The sequence below is a fragment of the Podarcis melisellensis genome, assembly GCF_964234715.1.
Source record: "Podarcis melisellensis genome assembly, chromosome: 4".
NCBI lineage: Eukaryota > Metazoa > Chordata > Lepidosauria > Squamata > Lacertidae > Podarcis > Podarcis melisellensis.
This window is the reverse complement of record NC_138531.1, coordinates 99,264,181-99,282,179: the sequence shown is the minus strand read 5'-3', so window position 1 is coordinate 99,282,179 and position 17,999 is coordinate 99,264,181. Positions and strand designations below refer to the sequence as shown.

The 17,999-nt window shown below is 43.2% G+C and overlaps 1 protein-coding gene and 1 long non-coding RNA gene across 2 annotated transcripts in view; one reads left to right on the top strand and one right to left on the bottom strand.

Annotated features, from left to right (window-relative positions):
* Nucleotides 1-4,485: 4,485 nt before the first annotated feature.
* The window catches only part of LOC309369378, a 49,089-nt gene continuing 35,575 nt past the window's right edge, over nt 4,486-17,999 (top strand). The window contains exons 1-2 of the long non-coding RNA XR_014168069.1: nt 4,486-5,153; nt 7,205-7,993. This is a non-coding gene — a long non-coding RNA (uncharacterized lncRNA). The remainder of the gene's footprint in view (nt 5,154-7,204; nt 7,994-17,999) is intronic.
* Nucleotides 12,946-17,999, bottom strand: part of LOC309369114 (uncharacterized protein) — a 71,639-nt gene continuing 66,585 nt past the window's right edge. Inside the window, exon 6 of the mRNA XM_081909801.1 lies at nt 12,946-14,389. Coding sequence (XP_081765927.1) covers nt 12,963-14,389 — 1,427 coding nt within the window. The 3' untranslated portion in view covers nt 12,946-12,962. The remainder of the gene's footprint in view (nt 14,390-17,999) is intronic.

The window sequence follows — 17,999 nt, the reverse complement described above, 5'->3', positions numbered from 1 at the left end:
CCCCCATGAAAAGGCGGATCAGGAGGTCTTTCTGACATCCTTCTGTCACCTGCACGAGAAAAAAGGTAAGCAGGACGCCTGGAGTGCCTGTTTCTCACAGGTGAAACAGGGCATCTCTAACTGCAGATGGGCCTTTGAGAAAGCCTTTCCTGCTGAGAGCATTTGGAGGTTTGTGCTCATTTTATGTTTGTTGTGCAAAAATACATCTCCCCTCCTCTGGACCCTTGTTCCCATCTTTCTCTCCCCAAAACAAGGTGAAAAGAACCCTCAGATGAATTGGAAAACCAACAGAAAGAGACCAAACGGAGAAAACCACCTTCCTCCTTACCCAGTGGCCTCTCTCTGGTGTCCAACGGAGGCCTCTCTGCCTCACAGGAATCCAGGTCCATTTCTGCAAAGAGATCCTTTCCCTGAGAAAGAAACAAGGATTCCAAACAGAGAATGGGGAGAAATACTAGAAAGAGAATGACAAAGGCTTGAAGGGTGTGAGATCTCATCCCACGGATGTCTTCCAAGAAAAAGGATGGGCCATCAGTAGAGCATTATGGGATGTTCTCCGTCCTGCTTGGAGCCCCTTGGGAGTATCCAGAGGAAAGTCTCTCTCACTTGCTTTCTCTCCTCTGCCTGACTCAGGAGGAAACCTTCGGCCAGGGACACTGCCTGCAAACTGGTCTCCGCTCCACAGTCCCTCACCCAGCTCTCCATCTCCGGGGGAAGGACAGCCAGGAACTGCTCCAAGATCACCAGGTCCAGCATCTCAGCTTTCGTGTGCCTTTCTGGCTTCAGCCACTGATGGTCAAGGTGGTAGAGTCGGCTGCAAACCTCTCGGGGTCCTTTGGCCTCCTGGCAGCAGAACTGCCTCAACGGCTGGCTCTGCACCTCTGAGCAGAGGGTGTCCACCTCACCATGGATCTTCTGCACTGGGTTTCCCCAGAATCCCCCACTGCTCCCAGTTCGGCTGGCATGGCCTCTTCCTGCTTCAGGGCCAGCTGAGTCTCGCTCATCCATCTGTGGTCTCAGGAAGCCTCTGAGAGATCGGAAGGAACCCTTTGGTCTTCTGTCAAGTTCTGTCTGTCAAGGTGAAAAGCTCTAGGAAATTCTACAAAGCAAACAGAATTTGTAGGACAGGGGGGGGGGGGGAATGGTTCCCTGAGCAAGCATGGATGAGTCTTGCTGGGAACCAGGGCTGGACTGCACCGCATCTTAGACAATGCGCTATCTTTTTGAAAGGAAAGAGGAGGAAGAGGAGAAGAAATAAGTCTCTAGCCTTCAAGCAATGCAGAATGTGGAGGCAGCTGAAGGGATTTATGTGAGATTAATCAGCCTGGTTTCTGCTGCCTCCCAGTCAATGCATGAAGTCAGAGGTGACTGACAAGGGAGTCATTTGTATCTTGTGATAAATGGATGCTTTTCTCTAGTGGGGGTCCTGACCTGGGGGTCCTCAGGAGTTGCTCCCCACTCCCACCCCCACTCCCCTGCTTCTGTCTCCTTTTCTTGCTCTTGGACTCTCTGCCGCTCTCCAGACAGACACTTGGGGTGGGCTCCCTTTTTCTTTGCTCTGAGGGCCAGGTATGGGCAGGCCCAAAGACATCTCCTTTGAATTTAGGTGTGTAATTTATTATTAGTAATAGTAGTATTATTCTGTTAGATAGCTTAACACACACACACACACACACACACACACACACAGAGCCATTGATGCCAAGGTCCCTGGAGGCTCGGTGAGTAGCAGCGCCCATTTCCGGCTGCTTTGCCAGCAACAATCCCTTTGGGACAGAGAGGATGTGGTCCTGGGATGCCATGCTCTGGGTGCGAGGGGATTGCTGCAGTGGCCTCCGTGGGGAGCTGCCCTGGGAGACACTGGGAAACTGGTCCGCAATGCAGCAGTCAGACTATGGCCTGGGATTCCTCTCTTTATCCCTGGCCTCTCTTTCCCAACTTTCCTTCCTTCCTCCACGTGGGGTTTTCTTGGGGGGGGGGCTAGTCCACCTGCTCCTCCAGCTTTGGAAAACCATTTGCAGATGTTTCCACTGTTGTGCAATGAGGCTGAGCGAGTTTAAGTCCCAGGGACTCCTTTGTTTAAAGAAGGGAGATTTTTTTCTGAAAGGGGGGGAGCGGAGGGCCAGATGAGTTTGGGATCCTCTGATCTCCAGGAAGGAGAGCGTGGCAGACCTGGCCCCTCCCTGGCAGGACCCTCTCCTCCTCCCTGACTTGGGCCCACCCCTCCCCTGCAGGAGCAGATCAGCCCCCCCTGCCTCCTCCCCTGCTGCAGCCCTGGGACCCCCCCCTCTCCCCACTGCACCCTTGGGGGGGAGAGAGAGGAGACTCACCAGATCCCAGGAGGGGGCTGCGATTCGGCCCTTGCAGGAGAGACCCCAAAGCAGGAAATGACTGGTGAGAGAGGGGCCTTGGCTCTGGAGGACCTGGCCCCCTTGCTTCCTGTCCTCTCTAGGAAGGCAGCTCAGTTCCCTTTAACCCTTGCCAAGCCGAGTCTTCCCAGCTCAGCCCTCTCTCGCTTGGCAGATCCTCAGAGTCTTATTATTTTTTATGCATTTTGGGGGCAGCTGCCCCCCCGGCTACGCCAATGCCCAGATATCCTTTTAGGGGTGAAACCAGAGGAAGAGCTTGCAGGGAAAAGGGCTTTGCAGGAGGCAAGGAAGCTCCTCCTTGAATTCAGGAGTGGAGGGATAGGAGGGGATCCCAGGGTCATCTAGTCCAGCCCCCAGCAATGCAGGAATCTCCGCTCAAGCATCCATGGCAGATGGCCGTCCGATCTCTGCTGAGAAACCTCCAAGGAAGGAGAGTCCCCCACCTCCCAAGGGAGACCTTTCCTCTGCCAAAATGAGTAATAATGAGTAATAAATTAAATGAGTAAATGAGTAATAATTTATTATGCATGCTTTTTATGTTAATATACAAAAGTATGCCATTTCCTTTCCAGAAATGCTTAATTCCTAATTCAAAGGACTGAAAATGGATGGTTGTTGTTATGATGTTTAGGGAAGCTTTTAATATTTGATGGACTATTGTATTTTAATATTTTGTTGGAAGCAGGGTATAAATATATTATTATTATTATTATTATTATTATTATTATTATTATTATTATTATTGATCAGGTGAGCTTTCTCCTCTCAAAAGAGGAAGGTGGAATCTCCATGGCTGCCTAATAGCATAATGTTGAAAGACTAGGGAAATACGGGGAGCCCTAGAGCATCTGCTTCGAATGCAGAATGTCCCCATCACTGTAGAACAGGGGTCCTCAAACTATGTTCCCTGGCCTGAATCCAGCCCGTCAGGGTCGTGAATCTGGCCTGCATGATCATTTCAGAACCCACCAAGTGTCTGAGGCTGAAGGCATCTCGCCGCCTGCTCAGTCAGTCCCTGTGAGGTAAACACCACAGGCGTGGTGGCGAGTCTACCAATGAAAGGCCAGGGGGTTTGCCCGGGGACGGGGAAGTGCTGTCTTTTGGCTTGAAGAGGTTGGCGGAGGAAAGCAGACTTGGGTCGATTTGGTTTCCTTACGTATTCTTTAAAGGTGGGAGAAGGAAGTATAGTCCTATTTTTGTGAGTGGCGCAGCGGTCTTTCCACTCCTGTGATTTACATGCTCTGAAAGTTGGGATCTGTTTTGATATTTAAATTTTAAAAGGGTGGAATGGAACTGGATATTGACCATCTCCTTAGCCTGGGGAGCCACATTCTGGTAGAAGGAGGCCAGGATTTGCCCCCAAGGCCTGGGATGTCCCTCCTCCCCTGCAGTAGGACTTGGAATCCAGGAGGAAACTCTTGGAATAGCCTTGCCAGATGCGCAGGGACGGACTCACCTGTCCCCATGTCCTTCTCTTTTCAGATGTCCTGCAAACTGTGTTAAAATGTGACATCAAGCTTTATTTACAGCGGAAAATAACAAAGAAACATGGCGTGAGCTGTCTTCCACAGCCGTCTCCTCCTCGGTCAGAGTAAAAGAGAAGAAAGGATGGAAGTGATTTACAGACCATTTTGGGTTAGCAGTGAGGCGAGTGGAGGAGAGAGCAGTTGGTGGCAGTTGATGGAGGACAAGGCGAGGCAGTCAGTGGATTCTTATTTTCTCAGTTTCTTATTTCGCTTCTTATTTCATTTATTACTTATTTATTTTTTCTTCTTGAGGACGTGCCACAGGCTTTCTCCATCCAGCAATGGTGAGTATTGGAGGAAACAAGAGTAGGGAGAGCATAGCTGTCAACGTTTCCCTTTTTTGAAGGGAAATTCCCTTATTCCGAACAGGATTCCTCGCATGAAAAGGGAAAAGTTGACAGCTATGAGGGAGAGGATCCCAAAGACCCGCTCCCCGCTGCCAGGACTCTCACTTGTGAGGAACTGACAGCCTGACTTTTGCTGGAGCCAGAGCAAGATTTCTTGCTCCAGGTGACAGAGCTGCCAGGCAGCTGCCCTGAGAGGCCTCCAGGCCCTTCAGGTGTCCATGGGGAGGTGGGGGAGGGAGGGGCTTTGGGGAAGGGGTTGTCCGTCTGCCGGAGAGGAGGACCCTACTGGCCTAGGTTCACGTATCCTGTTTGAAAGGGGAATCATCGTAGGGACTTCCTGTGAACATCTGGGTCAGGAATGCGGTTCCTACAATGGAGGCATCTGCAACACTACTACACTGTGGAACTGTAGCAGGCTCCAATTTGGACTTTATGAACATATGTGGAACAGAAACTAGCAGACATTTGGTTTTTATGAATGAACTGATTTATTGGGACTTCCATCTATATTACTGCACTTTATGTGTTGTTTATGTGCAAGATAAACATTTGATATTGTGATAAGAATATATAGAAGAGCATTGTTTATGTGAATGAACAGCCGGTTACATCTCGTGTGTTTGTCCATTCCAGGAACAGCATTCCTGATCCAGATGTTCACAGGAAGTCCCTAAGATGATTCCCTAAGAATATATAGAAGAGTACTGTTTATGTGAATCTACAGCCGGTTACGTCTTGTGTTTGTCGAATTTCATGTAACACAAGGTTTGATGCTGTTTTGCAAATTCCTAGAATGGAGGCATATGCAACAGGTCAATCGCAATCTACTGGTATGATCCACAACTCTGGTCAATGCTCCCTGAGAAAAGCTCAACAACTCTGGGCAAAGACAATGGGTAGATGACTGGCAGGTTTTTGTTTTTTAAAAAATAATATTTATTAATATTTCCAAGAAAGAACAAAGGTTACATAACCAGAGAAAAGAAAAAGAAAAAAAATACAAAATACAGAGGGGAAAAAAACAGTTAAAAATAAATCCCTCTTTCTCTATCTTACAATTCATTTACTTGTTTCCATGACTTCCTCACACCTCCCTTTTTTGTATTCCAGTTCAAATTTTTAGTTCAGCAAATCCTTTCCCTTTTTGTTTTATCTTAGTTCTTTATCTTAACATATTATATCATTATATTATCATCTATTTATCAATCCATTTTTTCATATTCCCTTTTAACCTTATTACTAAAAACCGCTTCGTTTCATTCTGGCGTCATTTTAACATTCATTAATTTTACAATGTTTCTGCAAATAATCCTTAAATTTCTTCCAGTCCTCTTCCACCAACTCTTCTCCCTGGTCTCGGATTCTGCCAGTCATTTCCGCCAATTCCATGTAGTCTGTTACTTTCATCTGCCATTCTTCCAGGGTGGGTAGATCTTGTGTCTTCCAGTATTTTGCGATGAGTATTCTTGCTGCTGTTGTAGCGTACATAAAGAAAGTTCTATCCTTTTTTGGCACCAATTGGCCAACCATGCCCAGGAGAAAGGCCTCTGGTTTCTTCAGGAAGGTATACTTAAATACCTTTTTCATTTCATTATATATCATTTCCCAGAAAGCCTTAATCCTTGGGCACGTCCACCAAAGGTGAAAAAATGTACCTTCATTTTCCTTACGTTTCCAACATTTATTATCGGGCAAATGATATATTTTTGCAAGCTTGACTGGTGTCATGTACCACCTATACATCATTTTCATAATATTCTCTCTTAAAGCATTACATGCCGTAAATTTCATACCTGTGGTCCACAACTGTTCCCAGTCAGCTAACATTATGTTATGTCCCACATCTTGTGCCCATTTAATCATAGCAGATTTAACCGTTTCATCCTGAGTATTCCATTTCAACTGCAAGTTATACATTCTTGATAATATCTTAGTTTTGGGTTCTAACAGTTCTGTTTCCAATTTTGATTTCTCCACCTGGAAGCCGATTTTCTTGTCCAAGTTATAGGCCTCCCTTATTTGAAAATAATGAAGCCAATCTCGCACCTTGTCTTTTAATCTCTCAAAACTCTGCAATTTCAATTTGTCATCCTCCTGTTCCAATATCTCCCAATATTTCAGCCATTTGGCCTCCATATTGAGTTTTTTCTGAGCCTTCGCTTCCATTGGTGATAACCACCTTGGGGTCTTATTCTCAAGTAAGTCCTTATATCTTATCCAGACATTAAACAATGCTCTTCTAACAATATGGTTTTTAAATGCTTTATGTGCTTTAACCTTGTCATACCACAGATATGCATGCCACCCAAAGACATTGTTAAAACCTTCTAGATCCAAAATGTCTGTGTTCTCAAGAAGCAGCCATTCTTTCAGCCAGCAAAATGCTGCTGATTCATAATAAAGTTTAAGGTCTGGCAGGGCAAATCCACCTCTTTCCTTTGCATCAGTTAATATTTTAAATTTTATTCTGGGCTTCTTGCCCTGCCAGACAAATCTGGAAATATCTCTCTGCCACTTCTTGAAACAGTCCACCTTGTCCAAAATTTGCAATGATTGAAACAGAAATAACATTAGTGGCAATACATTCATCTTTATAACAGCAATTCGAACCATATTTCAAGATCCTTTTTCACTTCTAGCCAACATTTCTCATAATTATCTTTAAATAAGTTTAAGTTCTTAGCAGTCATGTTAACCCCCAAGTACTTTACTTTTTTAACCAATGTTAAACCTGTCTCCTTCTGAAACCTCTCTTTCTCTATCGGTGTTAAATTTTTCTCAAGAACCTTAGTTTTTGACTTATTCAATTTGAATCCTGCCACTTGGCCAAAGTCCTGAATCAATTCTAATACTCTTTTAGTACTAGATTCTGGCTCCTGTAATGTCAATACTAGATCATCTGCAAAAGCTTTCAATTTGTACTGTTTAGCTCCGACCTGTATACCCTTAATCAGACTGGCAGGTTTTTTATTACTGGGAGTAGATCTCAGCATCTTGGAAGTTGGACGTGCCTTCTATAATGCATAGGTAAAGGTAAAGGGACCCCTGACCATTAGGTCCAGTCATGGACGACTCTGGGGTTGCGGCACTCATCTCGCTTTATTGGCCGAGGGAGCCGGCATACAGCTTCCGGGTCATGTGGCCAGCATGATTAAGCCGCTTCTGGCGAACCAGAGCAGCGCACAGAAACGGAAGGCGAAGGGGTAGATTTAAGAGACCAAATTCCCAAGGGCATAAAACCTCTTCAGTCAGTTTAAAATCCACTTTCCCAGTTTGATGTCCTAAGACATATACCTCATTCAGCCCACATTTTACCAGCTTCCTCACATAAATCTCACAGAGGACTCTGTCAAAATCCTTACTGAAATCGAGGTGCACTATTTCCACAGCAGTTCCCTGATTAACAAAGTTTGTAACTCCATCCAAAAAAAGAAAAGAAGAGATTTCTCTGGCTTGACTTGTTTGTGAGAAAGCCATGCTTTCATCCTGTATGTTGTAAAATCTTCAGATGAAGGGCAAATAAATTTTAAAAAGAATAAATGAGGATATTGACATATGCAAAGCAAGGCGATTTATGTCTTTATTTAATTTGGAAACCACCCGACCCAGTGGTGCCGACTTGAATAAAATATTGATGGGGGGCCAGGTAAGGCCCGCCTTGCACAATCAATCACATGATGCATGCACACCATTTGAATGGCAATGCCTATAATGGCAGCAACTTTTTAAAAAAGTAATATTTTGTTTTTTGGTTTTTTTTATTTAAATTTTTTTTTATTAAATTCAATTATATATACATTATATTCGAGTTTCGACATTTCTTAATCGTTTGGACTTCCTTCAGCGATGTTGACATTCATTCGTGTTTGAGTCTTAGAGACACATCCCATCCTTTCATATTGCCATTCGTACCTCCTTTTTTGCATTATTACAATTAAACAATACTTGTTAACTCTTTACAAAGCCTCTTTAAATCCCACTAACGTTGTATTTACAAAACATTTGTTCTCCAGATAACCCACAAATTTCCCCCAGTCTTCAATAAAATTTTGATCTTTTAAGTATCTTATTTTCCCTGTTAGTTTATCCAGCTCGGCGTATTCTATTAGTTTTGCTCTCCACTCTACCACCGTTGGGGTTTCTTCCTGCTTCCACCTCTGAGCTAACACAATTCTGGCTGCCGTGACCGCATACTGGAAGAGTTTACAGTCCTTTCTCCTGATGTCCTTTCCCATAATGCATAGTAAGAAAGCTTCTGGTTTTTTGACAAAAGTATAACCTAACATCTTTTTCAGTTCGTTGTAAACTTCCTCCCAGAAACTTTTAACTTTCTTGCATTCCCACCATAGATGGTAAAATGTCCCTTCCTTTTGTTTGCATTTCCAGCATTTGTTATCTACCTTATACATCTTAGCCAATTTCACGGGTGTCATATACCACCTGTATTGCATCTTCACGACATTTTCCTTAAGTAACATACAGGCAGTAAATTTTATATTCACTCTCCAAAGCTTTTCCCAGTCTTCCATTGGAATATTATAACCGAGATCCCTTGCCCACTGTACCATCACTGACTTCACCTCCTCATCCTTCGTGTGCCACTCCAGGAGTATTTTATACATTTTAGAGAGGTTTTTATGTTCACTGTTTATTATCTCTTTTTGAAATATTGATTCTTTTTCCTCATAGCCCCGTTCCTTCACCTCTGCCTTAAACATCTCATTTATTTGGAAGTAGTGGAGCCAGCCCTGTGTGAGCGTTTTAACCTGATCGTATGGTTTAACTTTCCACTTCCCTCCTTCATTTATGACCATTTCTCCAAATTTCCCCCACTTTTCTTCCATATTGACTTTCTTAACACTTGTTAACTCCTGGGGGGATAGCCAGTGTGGTGTTCTCGGCTCTAGTATGTTCTTATATCTTTCCCAAACCTCTATTAGTGGGCCCTTAAAAATATGACTGGTAAACCCCTTGTGCACCCTTTTTTTGTCCTTCCATAAGTACGTGTGCCACCCAAATTTGTTGTTGTACCCTTCAAGGTCTAATAGCTCTCTGTTTTCCAACTTAACCCATTCTTTCATCCAACACAGACATGTCGCTTCGTAGTAAAGTCTCATATCTGGTAGAGCGAAGCCCCCTCTTTCTGTAGCGTCCGTTAACAGCTTAAATTTAATTCTGGGCTTCTTCCCTTCCCTTCCCAAACATATCTGGAAATGGCTTTTTGCCATTCTTTAAAGTTTTTTGTTCCTTTTAATATGGGTAATGTTTGGAACAGAAATAACAGCTTGGGTAACAACATCATTTTCACCATAGATATTCTTCCCCAGAATGATAGTTTCATTCTGGTCCAGACTTCTAAATCTTTTTTAATTTTATTCCAGACCGGGATGTAATTGTTTTGGTATAGGTCAATATTTTTGTTAGTAATCCAGATTCCCAAATATTTTATCTTTTTAACAACCTCAATTCCGGTTTGTTGTTGTACTATTGCAACCTTATCCTGATCCATGTTTTTAACAATCATTTTTGTCTTGCTCTTATTCAGTTTGAACCCTGCCAGTTTCCCAAATTCTTCCATCTCGTCCAGAATCGCCCTAATACTTCCTATAGGTTCTTCCACCGTCAAGACCACATTGTCTGCATAAGCTTTAACTTTATACTCATTTGAACCTAATGTTATCCCTTTTATTTGTTTGTTTTGTCTTATTGCATTCAGCAACACTTCCAGGACCACTATAAAGAGCAGCGGTGAGAGCGGACAGTAATATTTTGAGCCCGTAGTTCTTTCCCAGCAGCTCCCCTTGCCCCGGAGAACACTTTTAGCATTTCATCTCCTCTACCTGTGGCATTGTTCAGCAGTGGGGAAAGTGACCTCTTCACACCGGATGTCCATTTGGTATGGCCCTTTCCAGGTTTTTCCTTCCCCTAGTGTTTGTCTTTCATTTGTTCTCCTGTGTGTGTTTTCAGTGGAAGCCACAATTCTGTGGGTACTCTAGCTGGTGCAGAAAGCACCTAGAACCTCCTAGAGGTTGAAGTGCCGATCAAACTTCAGTTTTGCGCTCTATAAATTCCAATTAGCAGTACTGGGGGTGGTTCAGATTCTGGGGCAGTGCTTTTGGCCAGCAGAGGGTGTCACAGGGCCAGCCTACTTCCCCTTTAAAGCAAACTTGGGTCTCCAGCTGTTTTTGGACTACAACTCCCATCATCCCTAGCTAGCAGGACCAGTGGGAAGGGATGATGGGAAATGTAGTCCAGGAGCTGCTGGGGACCCAAGTGTGGGAAAGCCTGCTTCAAAGCATCTTTTCCATTTTGCCCACAAAGATGGGACCTGTCCATGTCTGTATCTTCTTGTATTTTGTTTTCCTCATGACCTTTGTGCGTTTATTTTTTTAAGAGGGCAAATTGAAAGAGAAATTGTATGGCAAGTTGCAGAAGAATAAAAGGTTGTGTTTGAAAAAAATACACACCAAAAACTAGGGGGTGGCATCCTTAAATATTTTATTGGGGGTGGGGCAAAGACCCCTAGGCCTTTAAGAGATGGCACCTATTCCCTACACCCACAGGTCTCAGGATGGTTACAACATAAAAAAAAAGAAACAAAAACCCCCCCACATATTAAAAAGGCATTAGATGTCAATCAACCAATAGCCTGGTTAATAATAATAATAATAATAATAATAATAATAATAATAATAATAATAATTTATTATTTGTACCCCGCCCATCTGGCTGGGTTTCCCCAGCCACTCTGGGCGGCTTCCATAAAAACCAAAAATACACTAAAATATCACAGATTAAAAACTTCCCTGAACAGGGCTGCCTTAAGATGTCTTCTGAATGTCAGGTAGTTGTTTATATATTTAGGGCTTTAAAGGTCAACACCAGCACTAGAGCTCTGTCTGGTCAAGTTGCATGGAATCAATTTCAATCCGTTACCCCCGAGGATGTGGACAGGCTGCTTGGACGTGTGAAACCAACCACCTGTCTCCTTGATCCTTGCCCATCCTGGCTAATAAAAGCAAGCCGGGAAGGGCTGGGCGATGGGCTCCGCGGGGTGGTGAATGCTTCCCTCTGTGAAGGAACATTCCCAGATCCGCTGAAAGAGCCCTAAATTATTATAATAATAATAATAATAATAATAATAATAATAATAATAATAATAATAATAATTTATTATTTGTACCCCACCCATCTGGCTGGGTTTCCCCAGCCACTCTGGGCGGCTTCCATAGAAACCAAAAATACAGTAAAATATCACAGATTAAAAACTTCCCTGATGTCAGGTAGTTATTTATCGCTTTGACATCTGATGGGAGGGCGTTCCACAGGGCGGGGGCCACTACCAAGAAGGCCCTCTGCCTGGTTCCCTGTAGCTTTACTTCTCGCAATAAGGGAACCGCCAGAGCCAGTGTGGTGTAGTGGTTAAGAGCGGTAGTCTCGTAATCTGGGGAACCGGGTTCGCGTCTCCGCTCCTCCACATGCAGCTGCTGGGTGACCTTGGGCTAGTCACACTTCTTTGAAGTCTCTCAGCCCCACTCACCTCACAGACTGTTTGTTGTGGGGGAGGAAGGGAAAGGGGAATGTTAGCCGCTTTGAGACTCCTCAAGGGGAGTGAAAGGCGGGGTATCAAATCCAAACTCTTCTTCTTCATCGATGCTGGACCTCAGCATCCGGGCAGAACGATGGGGGTGGAGACGCTCCTTCAGGTATACTGGGCCAAGGCCGTTTAGGGCTTTAAAGGTCAACACCAGCACTTTGAATTGTGCTCGGAAACGTACTGGGAGCCAATGTAGGTATTTCAAGACCGGTGTTATGTGGTCTCGGCGGCTGCCCCCAGTCACCAGTCTAGCTGCCGCATTCTGGATTAGTTGTAGTTTCCGAGTCACCTTCAAAGGTAGCCCCACGTAGAGCGCATTGCAGTAGTCCAAGGGAGAGATAACCAGAGCACGCACCACTCTGGCGAGACAGTCCACGGGCAGGTAGGGCCTCAGCCTGCGTACCAGGTGGAGTTGGTAAACAGCTGCCCTGGATACAGAATTGACCTGCGCCTCCATGGACAGCTGTGAGTCCAAAATGACTCCCAGGCTGCGCACCTGGTCCTTCAGGGGCACAGTTACCCTATTCAGGACCAGGGAGTCCTCCACACCAGCCCGCCCCCTGTCCCCCAAAAACAGTACTTCTGTCTTGTCAGGATTCAACTTCAATCCATTAGCTGCCATGCATCCTCCAACCACCTCCAGGCACTCACACAGGACCTTCACCGCCTTCACTGGTTCTGATTTGAAAGAGAGGTAGAGCTAGGTATCCTCTGCATATTGATGGACACCCAGTCCAAACCCCCTGATATCTCCCAGCGGCTTCATATAGATGTTAAAAAGCATGGGGGAGAGGACAGAACCCTGAGGCACCCCACAAGTGAGGGCCCAGGGGTCTGAACACACATCCCTCACCACCACTTTCTGAACATGGCCCAGAAGGAAGGAGCGAAACCACTGTATAACAGTACCCCCAGCTCCCAGCCCCTCTAGACGGTCCAAAAGGATGTTATGGTCGATTGTATCAAAGGCCGCTGAGAGATCCAGCAGAGCCAGGAAACAACTCTCACCTTTGTCCCTAGCCCGTCGGAGATCATCAACCAGCGCGACCAAGGCAGTTTGAGTCCCATGGTGAGGCCTGAATCCTGATTGGAAGGGATCCAAAAAGGTGCGTCTGCCTGGTTCCTAAAGCTGTATAATGGTTTTTCCGACCATTGTATGGATTCTTTGATGGGAAGTAAGATTGGCACTCTGACTGAAGCTCTTTCCACATTCCACACACTGATATGGTTTCTCCCCTGTATGAATTTTTTGATGGGAAGTGAGAGAGGAGCTACGAGTGAAGTTCTTTCCACATTCCACACACTGATAGGGTTTCTCCCCTGTATGAATTCTTTGATGGGAAGTGAGAGAGGATCTCTGATTGAAGCTCTTTCCACATTCCACACACTGATAGGGTTTCTCCCCTGTATGAATTCTCTGATGCTTAGTGAGATTGGAGCTCTTCCTGAAGCTCTTTCCACATTCCACACACTGATAGGGTTTCTCCCCTGTATGAATTCTTTGATGGGAAGTGAGACTGTGGCTGTGAGTGAAGCTCTTTCCACATTCCACACACTGATAGGGTTTCTCCCCTGTATGAATTATTTGATGGGAAGTGAGAGAGTAGCTACATGTGAAGCTCTTTCCACATTCCACACACTGATAGGGTTTCTCCCCTGTATGAATTCTTTGATGGGAAGTGAGATGGGAATTATAAGTGAAGCTCTTTCCACATTCCACACACTGATAGGGTTTCTCCCCTGTATGAATTCTTTGATGGGAAGTGAGATGGGAGTTATAAGTGAAGCTCTTTCCACATTCCACACACTGATAGGGTTTCTCCCCTGTATGAATTCTTTGATGGGAAGTGAGACTGTGGCTGCGACTAAAGCTCTTTCCACATTCAAAGCACTGAAAAGGTTTCTCCCCTGTATGAATTCTTTGATGGGAAGTGAGACTGTGGCTGTGAGTGAAGCTCTTTCCACATTCCACACACTGATAGGGTTTCTCCCCTGTATGAATTCTTTGATGTGAAGTCAGACTGTGGCTGTGAGTGAAGCTCTTTCCACATTCCACACACTGATAGGGTTTCTCCCCTGTATGAATTCTTTGATGGGAAGTGAGATGGGAGTTATAAGTGAAGCTCTTTCCACATTCCACACACTGATAGGGTTTCTCCCCTGTATGAATTCTTTGATGGGAAGTGAGATGGGAGTTATAAGTGAAGCTCTTTCCACATTCCACACACTGATAGGGTTTCTCCCCTGTATGAATTCTTTGATGGGAAATGAGATGGGAGTTATAAGTGAAGCTCTTTCCACATTCCACACACTGATAGGATTTCTCCCCTGTATGAATTCTTTGATGGGAAGTGAGACTGTGGCTGCGACTAAAGCTCTTTCCACATTCAAAGCACTGAAAAGGTTTCTTTCCAAGGAGATTTTGTTGATGGGAAGTCGAATAGGAGCTCTGACTGAAAGTTTCCCCACACTCCAAATTTTTACATGGCTTCTCCTCTCTGGGGATTTTGTCGTGGTCACCTTTGTTCTCGATTTCCAATTCATCACCATCTGCAATGGAAACAAAAAGGGATTAGAGCCTCAGGAACAAATGGAGAAGATCTGAAGGGAGTTGCGTGTGTGTTTATTACCTGTGTTGTTTGTTTATTATGAGATTCTGATGAGTTGTTGAATGTTGCTTTGTTATACAGTCGTGGTCAAAATTGTGGACGACTTACGAAAAAAATGTATTTCAGAGGTTTGATGGCTCAAAACACCACTTCTTTTGGAGTAATATCATAAAATTATATATCAATGGAAAGATAATTTAATCAAGAATGTAATCCAACAAAGTTTGTTCAATTACCTGTATTTTATCAAACGTTATAGCCAATAACCATAAAAGGAAGCACAACTTGCTTAGGTTGATTTTTTTCAGTGTGTTATGTGATTGCTATCAAGTTGGTTGGTTTTTTGTGTTCTTTCATTTAGTGAGGTTGTAAAACATAATAAAATTATAGAAATGGCACAAAGAGTTGATTGGTCACCCAGAAAGTGATGTAAGATTCTAATATTAAGTGAACAAGGCTACAGTTATGAAGAAATTAGATGAAAGATTGGGGAAAACAAAACCAAAGCTGGCCTTTCTATATTTTTGAAGGGGTATAAGGAGACTCAGTCACTACAAAATCTGGTAAAGGCAGGAAAAGGTGCACAAAGGCAAGTGACGATGGACGAGTGGAGAGACTGTCACTACATGACAGAAGAAAATCTTCTGGGTGTATACAAGATGACATGGCGCAATGTAATGGGAAGTTGAGTGCAAGGACTGATCTAAATGTTAGAATTCTAAGGAAAAAGCCATTGTAATCTCTCAAGCAAAAGCTGAAAAGATTAAACCCATGTTAACTGGAAAGCGGAACAATGGGACACTACCTTGCTTGGTAGTGATGGCATGAAATACGCAAGTTTCTTTAACTGGGCAAGAGGAGAAGAATCAGAGAAGATTTACATCCTACTTGCATTACACCGACTGTGAAACACCCAGACAGTGTGATGATCTGGGGTTGTATGGCAGCAAAAGGTGTGGGCAGAATTTGCATCATTAATGGGAATGTTGAGCCCAAACTGAAGCATTCCACAAGTGATCTTTTCCCAGATACTGAAGCATTTCTATATATATCTATATAAATCTTTCTTTCCTTCCTTCCTTCCTTCCTTCCTTCCTTCCTTCCTTCCTTCCTTCCTTCCTATTTCAACAGGATTCAGTTCCATGAATGTTCCATGCTGTGTGCAAAAGGTGCTTTAAAGATAATCCTATTGCACTGCTGGAATGGCTTGGGAATAGCCCAAACATTAACCCAATCAGAAATCTATGGCGCCAACTGTGGCGTTTGTACGGAGCCCCCAGTCATCTCACGGACTATTGACCCGTACACCACTAATCCGCTGCCACCAACCAGTTGGCCAGTTAAAGCAAAATGGAATCCAGCATAGATGGGGATTTCCAGAAGGAATTTCCTTCTATTACAAAGACAAGAGGTTCAAACTAAGTAGCCTTCAGGATCTGGAAAAATTCTCCAGGAGATATGATAAAGAGTTGGGAAAAGTGGAGAAGGTAAGACCAGGATGGGACCAGTCTGAAGAGGAGAAAAGGAGAGGGGAAGAAGAGGAAGAGGAAGAAGAGGAGAAAGAAGAGGGAGAAGAGGAAGAAGAGGATAATAACAAGGACCCCCAAGTTTGATAGTAAACAAACCAGAAAAAGGCTCTGAAAATACTTTCATAGAATGTGAATGGACTTAAAAATAAAAATAAAAGGCACAAAATCAAACATGTCTTGATTAAACGGAATTTAGATATAACCTGTTTACAGGAAACACAAGTCACAAGGAAACATAAGAGGATTTTAAGAACTAAAAGATTGGGGAAAGACTTTATTGCCTCAGACACAAACAAAAAAAGAGGGGTTGTATTGTACATAATGGAGAAATATGACCCAAAATTAATTTATAAAGATGAGGAGGGGAAAGTGCTGATAGTGCAAATTACGTTTGGATCAGAGAGTGATAGTAATGGGGGATTTCAACAGTGTGGTTATTCCAGATTTGGATAGATCAATGAAAAGGTGAGGCACGAATGAAGGTAAACTACCAAAAACATATTTTGATATATCAGACACTATGGGGCTAACAGATATTTGGAGACTTAGAAATCCCACAACAAAACAGTTCACATTCTTTCCAGGTCCAAATCCAAGCTTTGGTAGAAAAAATTACATTTGGACTTCTAAGGAATTGGTGCCAAGAATTTCCAAAACTGAGATTCTCCCAAGGACATGATCAGAACATAATTCGTTATATTTGGAGTTAAAAGGAAAAGACCCTTCATCATTCAGACGGAGGATGAATGAAAGTTTATTCAATGACCAAAAGATAGTAAATTAGGCAAAAGAGATAATTACAGAATAAGTGGAATTTAAACCAAGGAACACCCATTGAAACAGTATGGGATGCACGCAAAGCTGTAATGAGAGGATTCCTGATCCAAAAGAACAGTTTTCAGAAAAGAGGAAGGGAGAAGAAGAAATCCTGTCCCATCTCATGGAGAATGAGAGACTGCTGAAATAAAACCAAAAGTTGAGCTAATAAGACAAAATATTAAATTGTTGCAGACTCAGTTCTCTATGTTGGTGAGTCAGGGTGTAGAGTGGAAAACAAAAACAATGAGACAAAGGAATTTTGAATCCGCCAACAAAACTGGAAAATTATTGGCATGGCAATTAAAGGCAAGACAAAAACAAAACACAATTTGTAAGATAAGAGAGGCAGAAAAGATAATTGAAGACCCCAAAGAAATTAGAAAGAGCTTTCTGAAATTTTATAAAGATTTGTATAAGACAGAGAAAGAAGATGGTAAGAAAATAGAAAATAGAAAAGTCATCAATCACAGCAGATCCCCCCAGGAGAAAAGGAACAATTAAACCAGATAATTACAGAACAAGAAATTGAGAAGGCGATAAAGAGAATGAAGATAGGGAAAGCTCCAGGCCCTGACGGCATTCCGGCAAAATATTATAAGACACTATGTGGACCATTATTACCTATGCTGTGTGAGGTTATGAATAACATTTTGAAGGAAGGGAAAATTCCAAATACCTGGAAAGAGGCGTACATCACTTTAATCCCAAAGAAAGATACAGATGGTTTGAGTGTTAAAAATTATAGACCTATTTCCTTATTGAACAATGACTATAAATTATTTGTGGATGTGTTGGCCGACAGATAAAAAAAACTTTTAAAGGAAGTAATACATAAAGATTAAGCTGGTTTCCTACCAGGGCGACAACTGAAGGACAATGTTAGGAACATAGTGGCTATAATTGACTACTTGGGAGTCTAGAAATGATAAACAAGCGGCCTTGGTGTTCACTGATGCAGAGAAAGCATTTGATAATGTTTCATGGCGGTTTATGAAAGAAAACCTAAAAACAATGGGAATAGGAGAAATGTTTTTGAAAGGTATTGAGGCTATATACTCAGAACAAAAAGCCAAACTTATTATAAATAATAATTTGTCTGACAACTTTGAAATCTCTAAAGGTACCAGGCAGGGTGTCCTTTGTTGCTCCTGTTGTTTATTACACTTTTGGAGGTATTAAACAAGAATTTGAGAGAAGTGTCAG